The 20,803-nt window shown below is 47.0% G+C and overlaps 1 protein-coding gene across 1 annotated transcript in view; it reads right to left on the bottom strand.

Moving 5' to 3' along the window:
• tkfc (triokinase/FMN cyclase) overlaps positions 1 to 8,169 on the bottom strand; it is a 24,533-nt gene extending 16,364 nt beyond the window's left edge. Inside the window, exons 1-8 of the mRNA XM_038987553.1 lie at positions 7,961 to 8,169; positions 7,076 to 7,368; positions 5,184 to 5,262; positions 4,505 to 4,594; positions 3,267 to 3,301; positions 2,796 to 2,880; positions 1,506 to 1,595; positions 1,212 to 1,328 (exon numbers count right to left, since the gene is read on the bottom strand). Coding sequence (XP_038843481.1) covers positions 1,212 to 1,328; positions 1,506 to 1,595; positions 2,796 to 2,880; positions 3,267 to 3,301; positions 4,505 to 4,594; positions 5,184 to 5,262; positions 7,076 to 7,351 — 772 coding nt within the window. The 5' untranslated portion in view covers positions 7,352 to 7,368; positions 7,961 to 8,169. The remainder of the gene's footprint in view (positions 1 to 1,211; positions 1,329 to 1,505; positions 1,596 to 2,795; positions 2,881 to 3,266; positions 3,302 to 4,504; positions 4,595 to 5,183; positions 5,263 to 7,075; positions 7,369 to 7,960) is intronic.
• Between the last annotated feature and the right edge of the window lie 12,634 nt (positions 8,170 to 20,803).

Below are 20,803 nucleotides of genomic sequence, written 5' to 3' on the forward strand. Positions count from 1 at the left end.
AGAGAGATGGGGAGGGAGAGAGAGATGGGGAGGGAGAGAAATGACAAGCCAGTGTTACATGGTGATAGGTGTGTGTGTGTGTGTGTGTGTGTATGTGTGAGTGTAATCGGCAGTGTGTGTGTGTGGGGGGGGGGGGGGGGGTGATTCTCAATTGGACAATAGTCTGTCCCCTCCTTGACTCCCTAGCTTCATTAGTTCCTTTTTAACTAGCTTCATTAGTTCCTTTTTTCCCACATTTATTTGGACATTCCTCCTCTGTAAATTCAATTTGCACGATGACGCGTGAGTGGAGAAGGAGTCTCATTTCACACCAGCGTATTTGTTCCCACGTTCCCTCCTCGCCTCGCCTCCTCATTTCAACTTGGACCTTTTTTCAAAAAAGCGGCGAGAGAGGACGGAGGAGAGGAGACGAGCAAAACCAATTGAGATTCTCCCTGTGTGTGTGTTCTCAACCAACCAGTGTGACAAGGTGACTGTGTTCTCAACCAACCAGTGTGACAAGGTGACTGTGTTCTCAACCAACCAGTGTGACAAGGTGACTGTGTTCTCAACCAACCAGTGTGACAAGGTGACTGTGTTCTCAACCAACCAGTGTGACAAGGTGACTGTGTTCTCAACCAACCAGTGTGACAAGGTGACTGTGTTCTCAACCAACCAGTGTGACAAGGTGACTGTGTTCTCAACCAACCAGTGTGACAAGGTGACTGTGTTCTCAACCAACCAGTGTGACAAGGTGACTGTGTTCTCAACCAACCAGTGTGACAAGGTGACTGTGTTCTCAACCAACCAGTGTGACAAGGTGACTGTGTTCTCAACCAACCAGTGTGACAAGGTGACTGTGTTCTCAACCAACCAGTGTGACAAGGTGACTGTGTTCTCAACCAACCAGTGTGACAAGGTGACTGTGTTCTCAACCAACCAGTGTGACAAGGTGACTGTGTTCTCAACCAACCAGTGTGACAAGGTGACTGTGTTCTCAACCAACCAGTGTGACAAGGTGACTGTGTTCTCAACCAACCAGTGTGACAAGGTGACTGTGTTCTCAACCAACCAGTGTGACAAGGTGACTGTGTTCTCAACCAACCAGTGTGACAAGGTGACTGTGTTCTCAACCAACCAGTGTGACAAGGTGACTGTGTTCTCAACCAACCAGTGTGACAAGGTGACTGTGTTCTCAACCAACCAGTGTGACAAGGTGACTGTGTTCTCACCAAACAGTCGGAGTATCTCCTGGTCTGCTCTCATCATTGACAGAGACACTCCCGCCATCTCCAGTGATGTCATAAATGACCCCGACATCACCCGGGCAACCCGCACCCCACGACCTTCTGTAACCATGGCAACAACAAAAAAATAATTACAAAAAAAAGAGATTTCACAGAGAATGTAAACAAGGTAACCCGAATAACGATGTGAGGTTAACAATTAGCTTTTCATAAAGCAAATATTATACATCGTTATTCATGATAACAGTTAGGCAATGAGTGTTCAGTCATGAGTCTCACCCAGGTTGTGTATAGCAGATCTAGTAACAACAGCTATCTCTAGACAAGACAGCGCTCCGAGGTTGTTGACACACAGAACCACACTGTCACCTGTACCAGAGAGAGAGAGACGGGACACGGTTAGGAGGAGGGGGGGGGGGGGGGCACGGTTAGGAGGGGGGGGGGGGGGGGGGGGCAGTTAGGAGGAGGGGGGGCACGGTTAGGAGGAGGGGGGGCACGGTTAGGAGGAGGGGGGGGCACGGTTAGGAGGAGGGGGGGGCACGGTTAGGAGGAGGAGGGGGGGCACGGTTAGGAAGAGGGGGGGGGCATGGTTAGGAGGGGGGGGCACGGTTAGGAGGAGGAGGGGGCACGGTTAGGAGGAGGGGGGGTGGGGGGCACGGTTAGGAGGAGGGGGGGGGCACGGTTAGGAGGAGGAGGGGGGGCACGGTTAGGAGGAGGAGGGGGGGCACGGTTAGGAGGAGGGGGGGTCAGTTAGGAGGAGGGGGGGGCACGGTTAGGAGGAGGGGGGGGCACGGTTAGGAGGAGGGGGGGGTCAGTTAGGAGGAGGGGGGGCACGGTTAGGAGGAGGGGTGGGGGCACGGTTAGGAGGAGGGGGGGGCACGGTTAGGAGGAGGGGGGGGCACGGTTAGGAGGAGGGGGGGGCACGGTTAGGAGGAGGGGGGCACGGTTAGGAGGGGGGGGGCACGGTTAAAAGTAAGAGGGGGGGGCACGGTTAAATGAAGGAGGGGGGGCACGGTTAAAAGGAGGAGGGGGGGTACGGTTAAAAGGAAGAGGGGGGGCACGGTTAAATGAAGGAGGGGGGGCACGGTTAAATGAAGGAGGGGGGGCACGGTTAAAAGGAAGAGGGGGGGCACGGTTAAAAGGAAGAGGGGGGGCACGGTTAAATGAAGGAGGGGGGCACGGTTAAATTAAGGAGGGGTGGCACGGTTTAAAGGAGGGGGGACACGGGTTAAAGGAGGGGGGACACGGGTTAAATGAAGGAGGGGGACACGGGTTAAATGAAGGAGGGGGACACGGGTTAAATGAAGGAGGGGGACACGGGTTAAATGAAGGAGGGGGGCACGGGTTAAATGAAGGAGGGGGGGGCACGGGTTAAATGAAGGAGGGGGGGGCACGGGTTAAATGAAGGAGGGGGGGGCACGGTTAAATGAAGGAGGGGGGGCACGGTTAAAGGAGGGGGGGCACGGTTAAAGGAGGGGGGACACGGGTTAAATGAAGGAGGGGGACACGGGTTAAATGAAGGAGGGGGACACAGTTGAACTTTGCACTGAAGTGCGGTGGTCCTTGTACCTGACTTCAGCGACAGATGTGATTGGCTGGCAGGGTTGGTCATATGGTCTACCATGGTCTTTACCACCTCATCCGCCGAGGTCACCTAAAAGAGGTCGTCATGGCAAACCAACAACGTCTCAGGCCCCAATTAAATACAACAGCCTGTTACTACACATTTGGGCCACTGATTGGTGCAGCGGTCTGACGCACTGCATCTCAGTGCTAGCGGCGTCACTACAGACCCTGGTTCGATTCCAGGCTGTATCAGAACCGGCCGTGATTGGGAGTCCGATAGGGCTGCGCACAATTGGCCAGGTGTCGCCCGGGTTTGGCCGGGGTAGGCCGTCACTGTATAAGAATTTGTTCTTAACTGACTTGCCTGGTTAAATAAAGTTAAATAAATAAAAATGTGCACTACTTTTGGACCAGATAAAATAGTGCCATTTGGAACACACACCCTATACTGTAAACTAACTTTATTACACTGACCTTTGACCTCTTAATGCCAGGCTCACCATGGATACCTGAGGAGAAAGACAACATTATCTAAATTACTAACTGCTCTTTCCCCCCATAGAAGTTATCTATTACAAACATGGAATTTATCCAGTCACAGCTCTCACTCTCTCCCCCAGTCCCAGCTCTCCCTCTCTCATCCAGTCCCAGGTCTCCCTCCCCCAGTCCCAGCTCTCCCTCCCTCCCTCAATCCCAGCTCTCCCTCTCTCCCCCAGTCCCAGCTCTCCCTCTCTCCCCCAGTCCCAGCTCTCCCTCTCTCCCCCAGTCCCAGCTCTCCCTCTCTCCCCCAGTCCCAGCTCTCCCTCTCTCACCAAGTCCCATCCCTCCCTCCCCTAGTCCCATCCCTCCCTCCCCTAGTCCCAGCTCTCCCTCCCTCACCCAGTCCCAGCTCGCTCTCCCTCCCTCAACCAGTCCCAGCTCTCTCTCTCTCCCTCAACCAGTCCCAGCTCTCTCTCTCCCTCCCTCAACCAGTCCCAGCTCTCTCTCTCTCCCTCAACCAGTCCCAGCTCTCTCTCTCTCTCCCTCAACCAGTCCCAGCTCTCTCTCTCTCTCCCTCAACCAGTCCCAGCTCTCTCTCTCTCTCCCTCACCCAGTCCCAGCTCGCTCTCCCTCCCTCACCCAGCCTCAGCTCTCCCTCACTCACCCAGTCTCAGCTAGTCCCAGCTCTCCGTCCCTTGCTCTCTCACCTAGTCCCAGCTCTCTCTCTCTCCCTCACCCAGTCCCAGCTCTCTCCCTCAACCAGTCCCAGCTCTCCCTCCCTGTCTCAGCTCTCCTTCCCTGTCTCAGCTCTCCTTCCCTGTCTCAGCTCTCCGTCCCTTGCTCTCTCACCTAGTCCCAGCTCTCTCTCCCTCCATCACCTAGTCCCAGCTCTCCCTCACTCACCCAGTCTCAGCTAGTCCCAGCTCTCCCTCCCTCCCTCTCTCACCTAGTCCCAGCTCTCCCTCCCTCCCTCTCTCACCTAGTCCCAGCTCTCTCTCTCTCCCTCACCCAGTCCCAGCTCTCTCCCTCAACCAGTCCCAGCTCTCCCTCCCTGTCTCAGCTCTCCTTCCCTGTCTCAGCTCTCCGTCCCTTGCTCTCTCACCTAGTCCCAGCTCTCTCTCCCTCCATCACCTAGTCCCAGCTCTCCCTCACTCACCCAGTCTCAGCTAGTCCCAGCTCTCCCTCCCTCCCTCTCTCACCTAGTCCCAGCTCTCCCTCCCTCCCTCTCTCACCTAGTCCCAGCTCCATCTCTCCAGCAGGCAGGTCAAAGGAGGGCAGACAGCCTGGAACACTGCAGGGAGACAAGCTGACCCCCAGAGTACCTACGGTAGAAACATACAATCACTGACAATACTAAAGGAGGAAGCTGACCCCCAGAGTACCTACAGTAGAAACATACAATCACTGACAATACTAAAGGAGGAAGCTGACCCCCAGAGTACCTACGGTAGAAACATACAATCACTGACAATACTAAAGGAGGAAACTGACCCCCAGAGTACCTACAGTAGAAACATACAATCACTGACAATACTAAAGGAGGAAGCTGACCCCCAGAGTACCTACGGTAGAAACATACAATCACTGACAATACTAAAGGAGGAAGCTGACCCCCAGAGTACCTACAGTAGAAATATACAATCACTGACAATACTAAAGGAGGAAGCTGACCCCCAGAGTACCTACGGTAGAAACATACAATCACTGACAATACTAAAGGAGGAAGCTGACCCCCAGAGTACCTACAGTAGAAACATACAATCACTGACAATACTAAAGGAGGAAGCTGACCCCCATAGTACCTACAGTAGAAACATACAATCACTGACAATACTAAAGGAGGAAGCTGACAGATACAGATAAAAGAAAAGCTGACTGGCTGAAACGGTTGTGAGCGTGTGTAGATCTCACCAATGCCCTTCACTGCCTCTGTCACCTTGGAGACAATCTCGTCCAATGGACAGCCTTCTTCAGCCAGAGCCCCAGCAAGCTGAGCGAGAGGAAAAGAGATCAATGACTTTCTTTTATATGTTAACATCAAAACAGTCCTAGATGATCGGGGTTAAAGTTGAAGTCAGTGTTTAAAATCCTACAGTTGAAGTCGGAAGTTTACATACACTTAGGTCGGAGTCATTAAAACTCGTTTTTCAACCACTCCACAAATTTCTTGTTAACAAACTATAGTTTTGGCAAGTGGGTTAGGACATCTACTTTGTGCATGACACAAGTAATTTTTCCAACAATTGTTTACAGACAGATTATTTTACTTATAATTCACTGTATCACAATTCCAGTGGGTCAGAAGTTTACATACACTAAGTTGACTGTGCCTTTAAACAGCTTGGAAAATTCCAGAAAATGATGTCATGGCTTTAGAAGCTTCTGATAGGCTAATTGACATCATTTGAGTCAATTGGAGGTGCACCTGTGGATGTATTTCAAGGCCTACCTTCAAACTCAGTGCCTCTTTGCTTGACATCATGGGAAAATCAAAAGAAATCAGCCAAAACTTCAGAAACAAAAATGGTAAACCTCCACAAGTCTGGTTCATCCTTGGGAGCAATTTCCAAACGCCTGAAGGTACCACGTTCATCTGTACAAACAATTGTACGCAAGTATAAACACCATGGGACCACGCAGCCGTCATACCACTCAGGAAGGAGACGCGTTCTGTCTCCTAGAGATGAAAGTACTTTGGTGCGAAAAGTGCAAATCAATCCCAGAACAACAGCAAAGGACCTTGTGAAGATGCTGGAGGAAACAGGTACAAAAGTATCTATATCCACAGTAAAACGAGTCCTATATCGACATAACCTGAAAGGCCGCTCAGCTAGGAAGAAGCCACTGCTCCAAAACCGCCATAAAAAAGCCAGACTACAGTTTGCAACTGCACATGGGGACAAAGATTGTACTTTTTGGAGAAACGTCCTCTGGTCTGATGAAACAAAAATAGAACTCTTTGGCCATAATGACCATCGTTATGTTTGGAGGAAAAAGGGGGAGGTTTGCAAGCCGAAGAACACCATCCCAACCGTGAAGCACGGGGGAGGCAGCATCATGTTGTGGGGGTTCTTTGCTGCAGGAGGGACTGGTGCACTTCACAAAATAGATGGCATCATGAGGAATGAAAATCATGTGGATATATTGAAGCAACATCTCAAGACATCAGTCAGGAAGTTAAAGCTTGGTCGCGAACAGGTCTTCTAACTGGACAATGACCCCAAGCATACTTCCAAAGTTGTGGCAAAATTTAAGGACAACATTTAAGGACAACAAAGTCAAGGTATTGGAGTCGCCATCACAAAGCCCTGACCTCAATCCTATAGAAAATGTGTGGGCAGAACTGAAGAAGTGTGTGCGAGCAAGGAGGCCTACAAACCTGCCTCAGTTACACCAGCTCTGTCAGGAAGAATGGGCCAAAATTCACCCAACTTATTGTCGGAAGCTTGTGGAAGGCTTCGCGAAACGTTTGACCCAAGTTAAACAATTTAAAGGCAATGCTACCAAATACTAATTGAGCATGTAAACGTCTGACCCACTGGGAATGTGATGAAAGAAATAAAAGCTGAAATAAATCATTCTCTCTACTATTATTCTGACATTTCACATTCTTAAAATAAAGTGTTGATCCTAACTGACCTAAGACAGGGAATTTTTACCAGGATTAAATGTCAGGAATTGTGAAAAACCGAGTTTAAATGTATTTGGCAAAGGTGTATGTAAACTTCCGACTTCAACTGTACATCTAAACATAAAACGCTTTTGTCATTTATAACACGGTCAAAAAGAGATGACACCGTTACCTTGTGAACGAACACCGTCCCACACAGGCCCCTCCTCCCCGCCTTACTCGGTTGATCAAACGCACAGTCGTCGGCGACAATCACCATTTCGACTGCGACGCCGCGGTTTCGGGCCTGTTCCGCAGCGAGGCCGAAGTTGAGGCGGTCTCCGGTGTAGTTCTTAACGATGAGTAGAACACCCGACACCCCAGCGTCACGTAGAGACAAAATGGCCGCTAGAACACTGGCCGGGGGAGGGGAGGCAAAGACACCACCTGCTACTGCTGCTGATAGCATTCCACTGCCTATGTACCCTGGAGGGGAGAGGGAGAGAGGGGGAGGGGATCAGAGAGACAGAGAGAGGGGGCGGGAGAGAGGGGGAGAGGGGGTCAGAGAGGGAGGGGGATCAGAGAGAGAGGGGGAGAGAGGGGGGGAGGGAGAGAGAGAGAGAGGGGGAGAGGGGAGGGGATCAGAGAGATCGAGAGAGGGGGAGGGAGAGAAAGGGGGAGAGGGGAGGGGATCAGAGAGATAGAGGGGGGGGGAGAGGGGGTCAGAGAGGGAGGGGGATCAGAGAGAGAGGGGGAGAGAGGGGGGGAGGGAGAGAGAGGGGGTCAGAGACACATAGTACTTGTGTGTGCTGGCTCGTGCCCAGGCCCCCCTCTAGAGAGCAGGGCCACTCGTCCCCTGAGGGCCTCCAGGTCAGCACAGACCACCACCCTGTGGCCCCTCAGCAGAGAGAGACTGTGTGTGTGTGTGTGTGTGTGTGTGTGTGTGTGTGTGTGTGCGCGCGCATACAAACCCACGCCTAGAGACCTCATCAAGAATGGTTGGGTTGACAGTCGCTGGACTCAGGTTCGATCCCCTGGATTTGCAACATTGGTGTCTGAATGTGTACGAGTGTCCTACCTGCATGTGCTGGCTCGTGGCCAGACCCCCCTCCAGACAGCAAGGCCACCCGGCCCCTGAGGGCCTCCAGGTCAGCCCTGACCACCACCCTGTGGCCCCGTAGCAGACAGAGACGTCCAGAGCTAGAGACAATGCCTTCCAGGGCCTCATCTACACAACGGTCTACTGAGTTTAACAACTTCTGTTGGGGCTGGGAGAGGAGAGACAGAGGAGAGGAGAGACAGAGGAGAGGAGAGACAGAGGAGAGGAGAGACAGAGGAGAGAAGAGACAGAGGAGAGGAGAGACAGAGGAGAGGAGAGACAGAGGAGAGGAGACATGGGAGAGAAGATACATGGGAGAGAAGAGACAGAGGAGAGAAGAGACAGAGACAGAGGAGAGGAGAGACAGAGGAGAGACAGAGGAGAGAAGAGACAGAGGAGAGGAGAGACAGAGGAGAGGAGAGACAGAGGAGAGAAGAGACAGAGGAGAGGAGAGAAGAGAGAGGAGAGGAGAGACAGAGGAGAGGAGACATGGGAGAGAAGATACATGGGAGAGAAGAGACAGAGGAGAGAAGAGACAGAGACAGAGGAGAGGAGAGAGAGGAGAGGAGAGACAGAGGAGAGGAGAGACAGAGGAGAGGAGAGAAGAGACAGAGGAGAGGAGAGAAGAGACAGAGGAGAGGAGAGACATGGGAGAGAAGAGACAGAGGAGAGGAGAGAAGAGACAGAGGAGAGGAGAGACAGACAGAGGAGAGGACAGAGGAGAAGATTGGCTTGGGGTCTTTAGGTCAGTGCAGATATTGTTGGCTATTAGTTGGCTGGGTTCTTTAGGTCAGACAGTATTGTGATGTTGATATTAGTTGGCTGGGTCTTTGGTCAGGCAGTATTGTGGATATTATTTGGTCTGGGTCTGTAGTCTGCAGTATTGTTTTGATATTAGTTTGCTGGGGTCTTTAGTCAGCATATTGTTGTATTAGTTGGCTGGGGTCATTAGGTCCGCAGTATTGTTGCTATTAGTTGGCTGGGTCTTTAGGTCCAGTATTATTGTTGATTTAGTTGGCTCTGTGGTCTTTAGGTCACATTATTGTTGTATTAGTTGGGGCTGGGTCTTTACGAGTCTTTAGTCCAGCATAGTGTTGGCTATTAGTTGGCTGGGGTCTTTAAGGTCAGCAGTATTGTTGCTATTAGTTGGCTGGGGTCTTTAGGTCATGGCCCTATTGTGATGTTTGATATTAGTTGGCTGGGGTCTTTAGGTGTTCAGCAGTATTGTTGGCTATTAATTGGCTGCACTCGTATTAGGTCAGGCAGTATTGTGATTATCATTCGAGTGTGGCTGGGGTCTTTAAGTCAGCAGTATTGTGATTTTATCTAATTAGTTGGGCTGGGGTCTTTAGGTCAGCAGTATTGTGGATATTAGTTGGCTGGGGTCTGTAGGTCTCAGTATTGTGATATTCAGTTGGTCTGGGGTCTTTACGGTCAGCAGTATTGTTGATATTAGTTTGGCTGGGGTCATTCAGGATCAGCATATTGTTGATATTAAGTTGGCTGGGGTGCTTTAGGTCGGCATTATTGTTGCTATTAGTTGGCTGGGGTCTTTAAGTCAGCATTATTGTTGATATTCGTTGGACTGGGTCTTGTAGCGTCAGGCAGTATGTTGATATCTAGTTACGTGGGTCTTTGGTCCTTCTAGTTGCAGCAGTATTGTTGATATTAGTTGGCTAGTGGGTCTGTAGTCAGGTAAGCATCAGAGGCAGTATTGTATATACATACTTAGTTGGTCTGGAGGGTCTGTATGCAGTCAGTATTGTTGATATTATTGGCTGGGGTCTTTTAGGTCAGCAGTATTGTTGTATTAGTTGCTGGGGTTCTGTAGGTCAGCAGTATTGTTGATATTATTGGCTGGGGTCTTTAGGGTCAGTCAGTATTGTTGATATTAGTTGGCTGGGGTCGTTAGGTCAGACAGTATTGTTGATATTAGTTGGGCTGGGGTTCGTTAGGTCAGGTCAGTATTGTTGATATTAGTTGGCTGGGTCTTTAGGTCGCAGTATTGTTGATATTAGTTTGTCTGGGGTCTTTAGGTCTAGTATTGTTGATATTATTTGGCTGGGTCTTAGGTCAGCAGTATTGTTGTTGATATTAGTTGGCTGGGGTCTTTAGGTCAGCATATTGTTTGATATTCGTTGGCTGGGGTCTGGTAGTCGTGCCAAAACCCCAGCAGTATTGTGATATATAGTTGGCTGGGGTCTGTAGGTCCGCAGTATTGTTGAATTGTTGGGGTCTGGGGTCTTTAGGTCATGCATTATTGTTGATATTAGTTTGGCTGGGTCTTTAGGGTCAGCATATTGTTGATATTAGCTGTCTGGGGGTCTTTAGGTCAGCAGTATTGTTGATATTAGCTGTCTGGGGTCTTTAGGGTCAGCAGTATTGTTGATATTATTTGCTGGGGTCTTTAGGTCAGCAGTATTGTATGATATTAGTTTGTCTGGGGTCTTTAGGTCAGCAGTATTGTGATTGTTGATATTATAGTTGGCTGGGTCTTTAGGTCAGGCAGTATTAGCTCTCATTAGTTTGGCTGGGGTCTTTAGGTGCAGCTAGTATTAGTTGTATTAGTTGGGGCTGAGGGTCTGTAGGTCAGGCAGTAATTGTTGATATTAGTTGGGCTGGGGTCATTAAGTCGAGCATATGCTTGATATTAAGTTGGCTGGGTGTCTTTAGGTCGAGCATATTTGTTGATATTAGTTGGCTGGGGTCTTTAGGTCAGCAGTATTGTTGATATTAGCTGTCTGGGGTCTTTAGGTCAGCAGTATTGTTGATATTAGCTGTCTGGGTCTTTAGTGTCAGCGTATTGTTTGATATTCGTTGGCTGTGGGGTCTGTGATGTCAGGCAGTATTAGTGATGTTGATATTAGTTGGCTGGGGTCTTTAGGTCAGCAGTATTGTTGATATTAGTTGGGTCTGGGGTCTTTAGAGTCAGGCAGTAGTTGATATTAGTTGGCTGGGGTCATTTAGGTCAGCGTATTGTTGATATAGTTGGCTGGGGTCTTTAGGTCAGCAGTAGTGTTGATATTAGTTGCTGGGGTTCTTTAGGTCAGCAGTATTGTTGATATTAGTTGGCTGGGGTCTTTAGGTCAGCAGTATTTGTGAATGTTTTATATATCGTTGGACTGTGGTCTTTAGGTCGGCAGTATTATTGCTATCTAGTTGGCTGGGGTCTTTAGGTCATCATGTATTGTTGCTATTAGTTGGGCTGGGGTCTTTAGGTCAGCAGTATTGTTGCTATTAGTTGGCTTTGGGGCTGGGTACTTTAGGTCAGCAGTATTGTGATGTTGATATTAGTTGGCTGGGGTCTTTAGTCGGGCAGTTTTTGGATATTAGTTGTCTGGGTCTGTAGGTCAGCAGTATTTTGATATTAGTTGGGCTGGGGTCATTGGTCAGGCATGTATTGTTGATATTGTTGGCTGGGTTCTGTAGGTCAGCATGATATTGTTGATTTATTGGCTGGCGGTCTGTAGGTCACGTATTGTGTGATATTAGGGGTTGGCTGTGGTCTGTATGTCAGGCAGTATTGTTTGATTATTAGTTGGCTGGGGGTCATTAGGTTCGGCAGTTGTTGATATTAGTTGGGCTGGGGTCTTTAGGTCGGCGCAGTATTTGTTGATAGTAGTTGGCTGGGGTCTTTAGTTCATCAGTATTGTTGGCTATTAGTTTGGCTGGGGTCTTTGGGTCAGGCAGTATTGTTGATATTATTTTGCTGGGGTCTTTAGGTCCAGCATTAGGCAGTTTGTTGATATTAGTTGGCTGGGGTCATTAGGTCAGCAGTATTGTGTGTTGATATTAGCTCTAGCTGGCTAGGGTCTTTAGTCACAGTATTGTTGATATTAGGTTGCTGGGGTCTTTAGAGGTCAGCAGTATTGTTTGTATATTAGTTGGCTGGGGTGCATTAGGTCAGCAGTATTGTTGATATTAGTTGGCTGGGGTCTGGAGGTCAGTGCAGTATTATTGATATTAGTTGGGTCTGGGGTCGTTAGGTCGAGCAGTATTGTTGATGATTAGTGGGCTGGTGGTCTTTAGGTCTCAGCAGTATTGTTGATATTAGTGGGCTGAGTGGGGCTGGGTCTATTAGGTGGCAGGGCAGTATTGTGATATTAGTTGCTGGGGTCCTTAGGTCAGCAGTATTGTTGATATTTAGTTGGTTCTGGGTCTTTAGGTTCAGCAGTATTGTTGATATTATTTGGCTGGGGTCTTTAGAGGTCCGCAGTATTGTTGTATATTTATTTGGCTGGGGTCTTATAGGTCCAGCCCCCGGCAGATATTTTAATTGTTGATTTGAGTTGGCTGGGGTCTTTAGGTCAGGGGGCAGTATTGTTGATTATTAGTTGAGGGCTGGGTCTTTAGTGATCATCAGTATTGTCTTGTATATATATTGGCTGGGGGTCATTAGGTCAGCAGTATTGTTGATATTATTTGGCTGGGGTCTTTAGGTCACATTATATGTTGCTATTAGTTGGCTGGGGTACTTTAGGTCAGCATTATTGTTGTATTAGTTGGCTGGGGGTCTTTAAGGTCAGGCAGTATTGTTGATTTAGTTGGCTGGGGTCATTTAGAGTGCAGCAGTATTAGTTGATATTAGTTGGGCTGTGGTCTTAGGCTCACAGTACACATTGTTGATATTAGTTGGCTGGGGTCTTGTAGGTCATCTGCTCTTGTTGATATTAGTTTGGGCTGGGGTCTTTATGTCAATTGCAGTATTGTTTGATATTAGTTTGGCTGGGTCTTTAGTCAGCAGTATTGTTGATATTAGTTGGCTGGGGTCTTTAGGTCAGGTCAGTATTGTTGATATTAGTGGGCTGGGTTCTTTAACTGTCACAGTAATTGCTATTAGTTGGCTGGGGCTCATTAGGTCAGGCAGTCTTGTTGGATATTAGTTTGCTGGGGTCTTTAGGTCAGCAGTTTATTGTTTGATATTATTGGGCTGGGTCATGGGATTTTAGGTGCGCAGTATTGTTGATATTAGTTGGCTGTGGTCCTTAGGTCGCAGTATTGTGGATATTAGTTGGCTGGGGTCTTTTAGGTCAGGGGCATATTGTTGATATTAGTTGGCTGGGGTCTTTAGGTCAGCAGTATGTGTGTTGCTATTATGTTGGCTGGGGTCTTTAGGTCCGCAGTATTGTTTGATATTAGTTGGCTGTGGGTCTTTAGGTCGCAGTTTATTGTTGATATTAGTTGTGCTGGGGTCATTAGGTCATGGGCAGTATTGTGATGATGTATATTAGTTGGCTGGGTCGTTTGGGGAGGTGCAGGGCCATTTGTATTGTTGATATTAGTTGGCTGGGGTCTTAGGTCAGCAGTATTGTTGTATTAGTTGGACTGGGGTCTTTATGAGTCAGGCAGTATTGTTGATATTGAGTTGGCTGGGGAGGCACGTATTCAGTTGGTTCTGGGGTCTTTAGGTCAGGCAGTATGTTGATTATTAGTTGGCTGGGGTCTTTAGGTGAGTGCAGTATTGTTTATATTATTGGCTGGGTCATTAGGTTCAGCATTATTCGTTGTATTATTTTGGCTGGGGTCCTATTAGGTCAGGCAGTATTGTTGATATTAGTGGGCTTGTGTTCATTAGGTCGGCAGTATTGTTTGATATTAGCTGGCTAGGGTCTTTAGGTGCAGGTAAGATAGCAGTATTGTTGATATTAGTTGTGGCTGGGGTCATTAGTTCAGAAGGGGCATATTGTTGATATTATGGGCTGGGGTCATTAGGTTCAGGCAGTATTGATTGATATTAGCTGGCTAGTGGTCTTTAGGTCAGGGCAGTATTGTTGATATTAGTTGGATCTGGGGTCTTTAGGTCAGCAGTATTGTAAGTGATGTTGATATTGGTTGGGTGCTGTTGGTCTTTAGGTCAGCAGTATTGTTGATATAGTTGGCATGGGGTCCATTGGTCGTTACACAGTATTGTGATGATGATTTAGTGTGGCTGGGGTTCTTTAGGTCATCAGTATTGTGATGTTGATACTAGTTGGCTGTGGGTCTTTAGGTCAGCAGTATTGTTTGCTATTAGTTGGCTGGGTCTTTAGGTCAGCAGTATTGTTGATATTGTTGGCTGTGGTCATTAGGTCGGCAGTATTGTGGGGGGGAATATTAAGTTGGTCTGGGGTCTTTAGGTCATCGTATTAGTTGATATTAGTTGGCTGGGGGGTCTTTATGTCATGTCAGTAATTAGATATTATTTTGCTGGGTCATTAGTCAGTCAGTCATTGTTTGATATTAGATTGGCTTGGGTCTTTATGTCATACGTATTGTTGATATTAGTTGGCTGGGGTTTTTAGGTCAGGGCAGTATTGTTGATAGTAGTTGTGCTGGGACTCTTTAGTCCCTCATGTGTTTGTTGATATTTAGTTGGCTGGGGTCTTTAGCGTCAGCAGTATTTTGATATTATTGGCTGGGGTCTTTAGGTCAGTCAGTATTGTTTGATACTAGTTGGTGCTAGTTGGACTGTGGGTCATTATATGTCAGGCAGTATTGTGATGATGATATTAGGTGGCTGGGTGGTCAATCTCTCAAGGTTCAGGGGTCAGCAGAGTATTGTTGATATTGTTAGCGCTGGGTCTTTAGGTCAGGGCAGTATGTTGCCTATTAGTTGGCTGGGTGGTCTTTAGGTCGGCAGTATTGTTGATATTAGTTGGCTAGGGGTCTTTAGGTCAGCAGTATTGTTGATATTAGTTGGCTGGGGTCTTTAGGTGTAGGCAGATTGTTGATATTAGTTGGCTGGGGTCATTAGGTCAGCAGTATTGTTGATATTATTTGGCTGGGGTGCATTATGTCAGGGTCAGTATTGTTTATATTAGATGGGCTGGGTGTCTTAGGATCAGCAGTATTGTTGATTATTAGCTGGCTAGGGTCTTTAGTTCAGCAGTATTGTTGATCATTAGTTGGCTGGAGGTCTTTGATGTCTAGCAGTATTGATATTAGTTGGCTGGGGTCATTATGTCAGCAGTATTGTTGATATTGAGTTGGCTGGGGTCTATAGGTCAGGGCAGTATTGTTGATATTAGTTGGTGCGCTGGGTTTTTTAGGTCGCAGTATTGTTGATATTAGTTGGGCTGGGGTCTTTAGGTCACAGTATTGTGGATTATTATGTTGGCGGGGTCTTTAGGTCAGGAGTCAGTATTGTTGTGATATTAGTGGTCTGTGGTCTTAGGTCAGCAGTATTGTTGATATTTAGTTGGTCCTGGGGTCTTTAGGTCATGGCATTTTGTTGATACTAGTTAGGCTGGTGGTCATTAGGTCAGCAGTATTGTGATGATGATATTAGTTGGCTGGGGGTCTTTAGGTCAGGCAGTATTGTTGATATTAGTTGGCTGGGGTCTTTTGTCAGACAGGTATTGTTGATATTATTGGCTGGGGTCTTTGAGGTCAGGGGCAGTATATTGTTGATATTAAGTTGGCTGGGGTCTTTAGGTCGGCAGTTATTGTTTTGATATTAGATTGGCTGGGGTCTTTAGTGAGCAGTATTGTTTATATTAGTTGGCCTGGGGTCATTGAGGTCAGCAGTATTGTTGATATTAGTTTGTGTCTGTGGGTCATTAGGTCAGCAGTATTGGTTGATATTAGTGGGCGGGGTCATTAGAGTCAGCATGTATTGTTTGATATTAGCTGGCTAGGGTCTTTATGTTGCAGGCAGTTTTGTTGGTATAGTTGGCTGGGGTCATTAGGTGTCATCAGTATTGTTCGATATTAGTTGGCTGGGGTCTTTAAGGTCCAGCAGTATTGTGATGATTGATAATATTGGCTGGGGTCTTTAGGTCAGCATGTATTGTTGAGATTAGTTGGTGCTGAGTGTCTTTAGTGTCAGGGCAGTTTGTGTGGATGTTGATATTAGTTGGCTGGGTCATTAGGTCAGCAGTCAATTGTTGAGATTAGTTGGCTGGGGGTCTTTACAGGTCAGCAGTATTGTTGATATTATTTGCGTGGTGTCATTAGGTCAGTGCAGTATATTGTCGATGATGATATTAGTTTCCGTACTGTGGTCTTTAGTTGTCAGCAGTCTTAGTGCATGTTGATAGCTAGCTTGCTGGGGTCTTTAGGGTCAGCAGTATTGTTGATTTAGTTGGCTGGGGGGTCTTTAGGTCAGCAGTATTGTGATGTTGATATTAGTTGGTGCTGGTGATTAGTTGAGCATGGTCTTTAGGTCAGTTCAGTATTGTTGATACATTAGTTGGCCTGGGGTCGATTAGAGTCAGGCCAGTATTGTTGATACATTAGCACTTGGGCTGGGTCTTTAGGTCAGCAGTATTGTTGATATTAGTTGGCTGGGGTCTTTAGGTCAGCAGTATTGTTGATATTAGTTGGCTGGTGTCTTTAGTTCAGCAGTTTTGTGTTTTGATGCACTTCTGATACCTTTTAAGACTTTTTCACTTTGTTTTTTATAAAGACCCCTTTTCCATCTGTTTATCCAGAATTCAAAGCCTTTACTTATGACTGATGTTTAAGATAAATGGTGGGAAAATCTTCCATCACTACCTAGGTTTCCATCCAATTGGTGACAAATCAGAATATTCCAAAAAATCTGCATAAAGAAAATCTGCATATTTTCCCAATTGTGTTTTCCACCAAACGGATGTTTATTTATTTAAGTGCGTAATGACGTAGTGAACACAAAATGTACTTTTTGGCTTACATTTTTTGGTACTTTACAGTGCAGTTCAGGTTTATCTCGACATCATAGTTATGATGAACCAGCGACCAGTATTGCAGTAACAACGTTACTTGAGAACAATCAATGACACAGAGGTTGACTGTTAACAAGGTGCCTGAAGTAAACTAACAAGCCAACTTCAATAACAACTAGCCCAGCTAACTAGTTAGCATAATAACTAGCATAATAAACTGTTTTGGCAGTTTGTCACTTTGGCTACAGCTAATTGGATGACACTTGTCAGTGTTACTCCCAATTTGGAAAATATTAACTGAAAACAGCGGTTCATAATCACTACAATTTAGGCTTTGGCCTAAATAACACTTGTGTGTGTGTGTGTGTGTGTGTGTGTGGTTAACTAGCCAATACAACTAACGTTAGCCAGATAGCTATCTAGCTTCTTCAACAAGTTTGAACAGGCTAGCGAGCATTATGGTTATGAATAATCCAGAAGAAATTGTTAGTTCAGGTAGTCGAGAGTGGAAGGACCCGAGATCCAGTTCGCTTTTTCAACTCCGTTCCGGCCATTAGCGCCGGAAAATGTCTTTACCGGCAAAGTGGAGGTACGCAAAGAATATGTCGCGCGATCGGCTAGACTCTTTCTTACCGGAGTATCGCCCGGTACAAGTTCTGTGTCTGTGCTCGTCTATCGGTCGGCCCGTAGATGGCGTTGCTGGTTTCAACATCGTGCCATGTTTTCATATCCTTCTGGCATAAACAGAGATAAACGCCACTTCCTTGGACGTCACCTAAAAAAAAAACCACCGCGAATACTCCTTTGAGTTCTCCATTGTCTAGTTACTTGCGCCCACTTTCCCTTAATAATATCATATTGTTTGGTTGCCATCTCCTTGCAATAAAGGACTTATGCAAACAATATTATTTGAGATAACTTGTATGACAATCAGAATGGTGACAGAGCTTCACATTTCCATATTCTGACCTAGCCCAATAATGGACTAAACGAGCCTAAAGTTACACATTATAGTCCAAGGACCGTAAATGTATTGTTTAATTAAAGGACGTAAATCAATGATCAATTGCGGTATGGTTCTAGAAACGTGAATCCCTCTGTCATATAACATCAAAATAATTTCACAAATACAAAATACACACTTACGGTACACTTTTATAAAGCGATTCTGTTTAAGATGCTCTTACAGATCGACATGTCAGGCTCTTAATTACAAAACTAACCTGTACAGACGACGCCTTTGTCCTATTATCTATTATTTGTAAAATGCGAACTGACAGTCAGATCAATGCCCTATTCTGACCATATAGCATCATTTCGTCGCATGAATCATTGATTATCGGATATCAAGCACGTCTATGGGCGGCATGTTCCCTTCCCTTTGCACATGCATTGCTAATGCTGCCCTGCTCAATAAAGTAAAAGTTTGGTGACACTTCCGCTTCCACTCTTTGTTTTCTAAAAAAAGTGCAGGTGTCCATGTTTTACTTTGACCTTGTTCGCAGTGGCAGGATGGGGGGCGTGGTAGTGATGTGTAAGTTCGGCAGACTTTTTACGTGACTCGGATGTCTTTTCCGGACTAGTTCAGGTCAAACTATCTATGGCTTTTCGACTCTCCGGAGATATGAGGGACCGTAATAGAGTGGCGTGGTAGTGGGGCTGCAGAGTCCACTGCTGCTGTTTTCAGTGCCCGTTTATGCCACGTCGGGTCGGGCAGGTGTTTAGAGGCGGGGGGGGGGCGCGGGCGCCGATTCCAAGTTATGTGGTGTAACATGTTCGCAGGAGGACATGGGACAGATGAGTGTAGTATAGGGTTAGTTGAAATGGGTATTTTATTTGTCCCATTTCCCCATTTTGTATCACAAAGTATAATAGTTTTATATTATAGTCCAGTTGAGGGCGATAATGCGATTTATTGGATGCCATCCGCAGGTTAAACCCCACCGAAGAAGAACTGCGCATCACTAGCGGGCGCTATTTCAGGGCAACCGGTTTACTAAATGTGAAGCCTCTCGCTTTGGGGTTTCCATGGTAGTGGAGGAGGGCCGCAGTGGGCTCGGTCAGTGGAAGACAGCATGGAACGATTATGAATTTTTGGCCGACTTGTTTTGGGGCAACATTCTCCCTCATCAGTAAACTTTGATCTCATATCAAATGTTCTGTTTCGCAAAAACTAGAATATTGTTACGAAGGCAGAGTTGTAATACGTTTGTATTTTGTACATTTTACCCTTTGCTAAAGTTTTTTTTAAATAGTGTTGTTTAGAAGGAGTGCACAGGCGCACTTCACAGAGTAGGCGTTTCCTAACGGAAATATGCAAATATATGTGCTACAACGCGCCAATAGGATCTCGCTAACTTGAATTTGGCTCTGCCCACAAAGACTCTTTCTTCCTGTTCGAAACGACGGGCTGTGGTCTATCTTGGTCTAGTTATAATATCTGTGTCACTAGCGTCAGGGTCAACGTGCAAAGCGTCTGAAAAAAACGACAACAGAAGCATGAAGGTAAGATAACTGCAAAGAAATATTCAATAAACATCTCTAAACCCAATTAAAACGTACACATGAACGGCTTGTTTCAATGCAAAGTCACGGAATGCTGTGAATACATTGTCTTGGTATGTTTTTCTTTTAAGCTGAGTATGCCTGCAAGAAATGGTGAGGACCTTTATGATTGCATGGCGACACAGGAATCAAGCCAAGTGAATGCATAGTCGCATTTATTGTCTTCAGTTGGCAATAAGGACAAATTAGTCTACGTGAGGCTTACGCTTCAAAGTGTTGGGGCGTCTTGTATTGTACAGTATTACATCAACAGAGAGATATAGTCTATCAGATTGTTACAGGTCAGTGTTGTAGTTTGTTACAGGTCAGTGTTGTAGTCTGTTACAGGGTCAGTGTTGTAGTCTGTTACAGGGTCAGTGTTGTAGTCTGTTACAGGGTCAGTGTTGTAGTCTGTTACAGGGTCAGTGTTGTAGTCTGTTACAGGGTCAGTGGTGTAGTCTGTTACAGGGTCAGTGTTGTAGTCTGTTACAGGGTCAGTGTTGTAGTCTGTTACAGGGTCAGTGTTGTAGTCTGTTACAGGGTCAGTGGTGTAGTCTATCAGATGGTTAGAGTTAGTGTACCATGTAGCCTAGCCTCTGTAGGTCTATATATCAGATGGTTACAGGCTTTGGTCCCATGTCTCTTCTCTCCTCTGTCTCTTCTCTCCTCTGTCTCTCTTCTCCCATGTCTCTCCTCTCCCATGTCTCTTCTCTCCTCTGTCTCTCCTCTCCTCTGTCTCTCCTCTCCCATGTCTCTCCTTTCCTCTGTCTCTCCTCTCCTCTGTCTCTTCTCTCCTCTGTTTCTCCTCTCCTCTGTCTCTTCTCTCCTCTGTCTCTCCTCTTCCTCCTCTGCTCTCTTCTCTCCCCTGTCTCTTCAGATCCCAGTCTTCTCCTTCTCCTCTCCTCTGTCTCTTCTCTCCTCTGTTTCTCCTCTCCTCTCCTCTGTCTCTCCTCTCCTCTGTCTCTTCTCTCCTCTGTTTCTCCTCTCCTCTCCTCTGTCTCTCCTGTCCTCTGTCTCTCCTCTCCTCTGTCTCTCCTCTGTCTCTCCTCTGTCTCTTCTCTCCTCTGTCTCTTCTCTCCTCTGTCTCTTCTCTCCCATGTCTCTTCTCTCCCATGTCTCTTCTCTCCCATGTCTCTTCTCTTCCCATGTTCTTCTCCAATCGCATGTCTCTCCTCTCCCATGTCTCTCCTCTCCCATGTCTCTCCTCTCCCATGTCTCTTCTCTCCCATGTCTCTCCTCTCCTCTGTCTCTTCTCTCCTCTGTCTCTTCTCTCCTCTGTCTCTTCTCTCCTCTCTCTTCTCTCCTCTGTCTCTTCTCTCCCATGTCTCTCCTCTCCCATGTCTCTTCTCTCCCATGTCTCTTCTCTCCCATGTCTCTTCTCTCCCATGTCTCTCCTCTCCCATGTCTCTCCTCTCCCATGTCTCTCCTCTCCCATGTCTCTCCTCTCCCATGTCTCTCCTCTCCCATGTCTCTTCTCTCGCTCTCCCGCATGTCTCTTCTCCTCCCATGTCTCTTCTCTCGCCATGGTCTCTTCTCTCCCATGTCTCTCCTCTCCCTCTCTCTGTTCTCCTCCTCTGTCTCTTTCTCTCGCTCTGTCTCTCCTCTACCTGCTCCTCTGTCTCTTCTGTCTCGCTACTGTCTCCTATTCTCTGCC

Source organism: Salvelinus namaycush, unplaced genomic scaffold (assembly GCF_016432855.1).
Source record: "Salvelinus namaycush isolate Seneca unplaced genomic scaffold, SaNama_1.0 Scaffold768, whole genome shotgun sequence".
Classification (NCBI taxonomy): domain Eukaryota; kingdom Metazoa; phylum Chordata; class Actinopteri; order Salmoniformes; family Salmonidae; genus Salvelinus; species Salvelinus namaycush.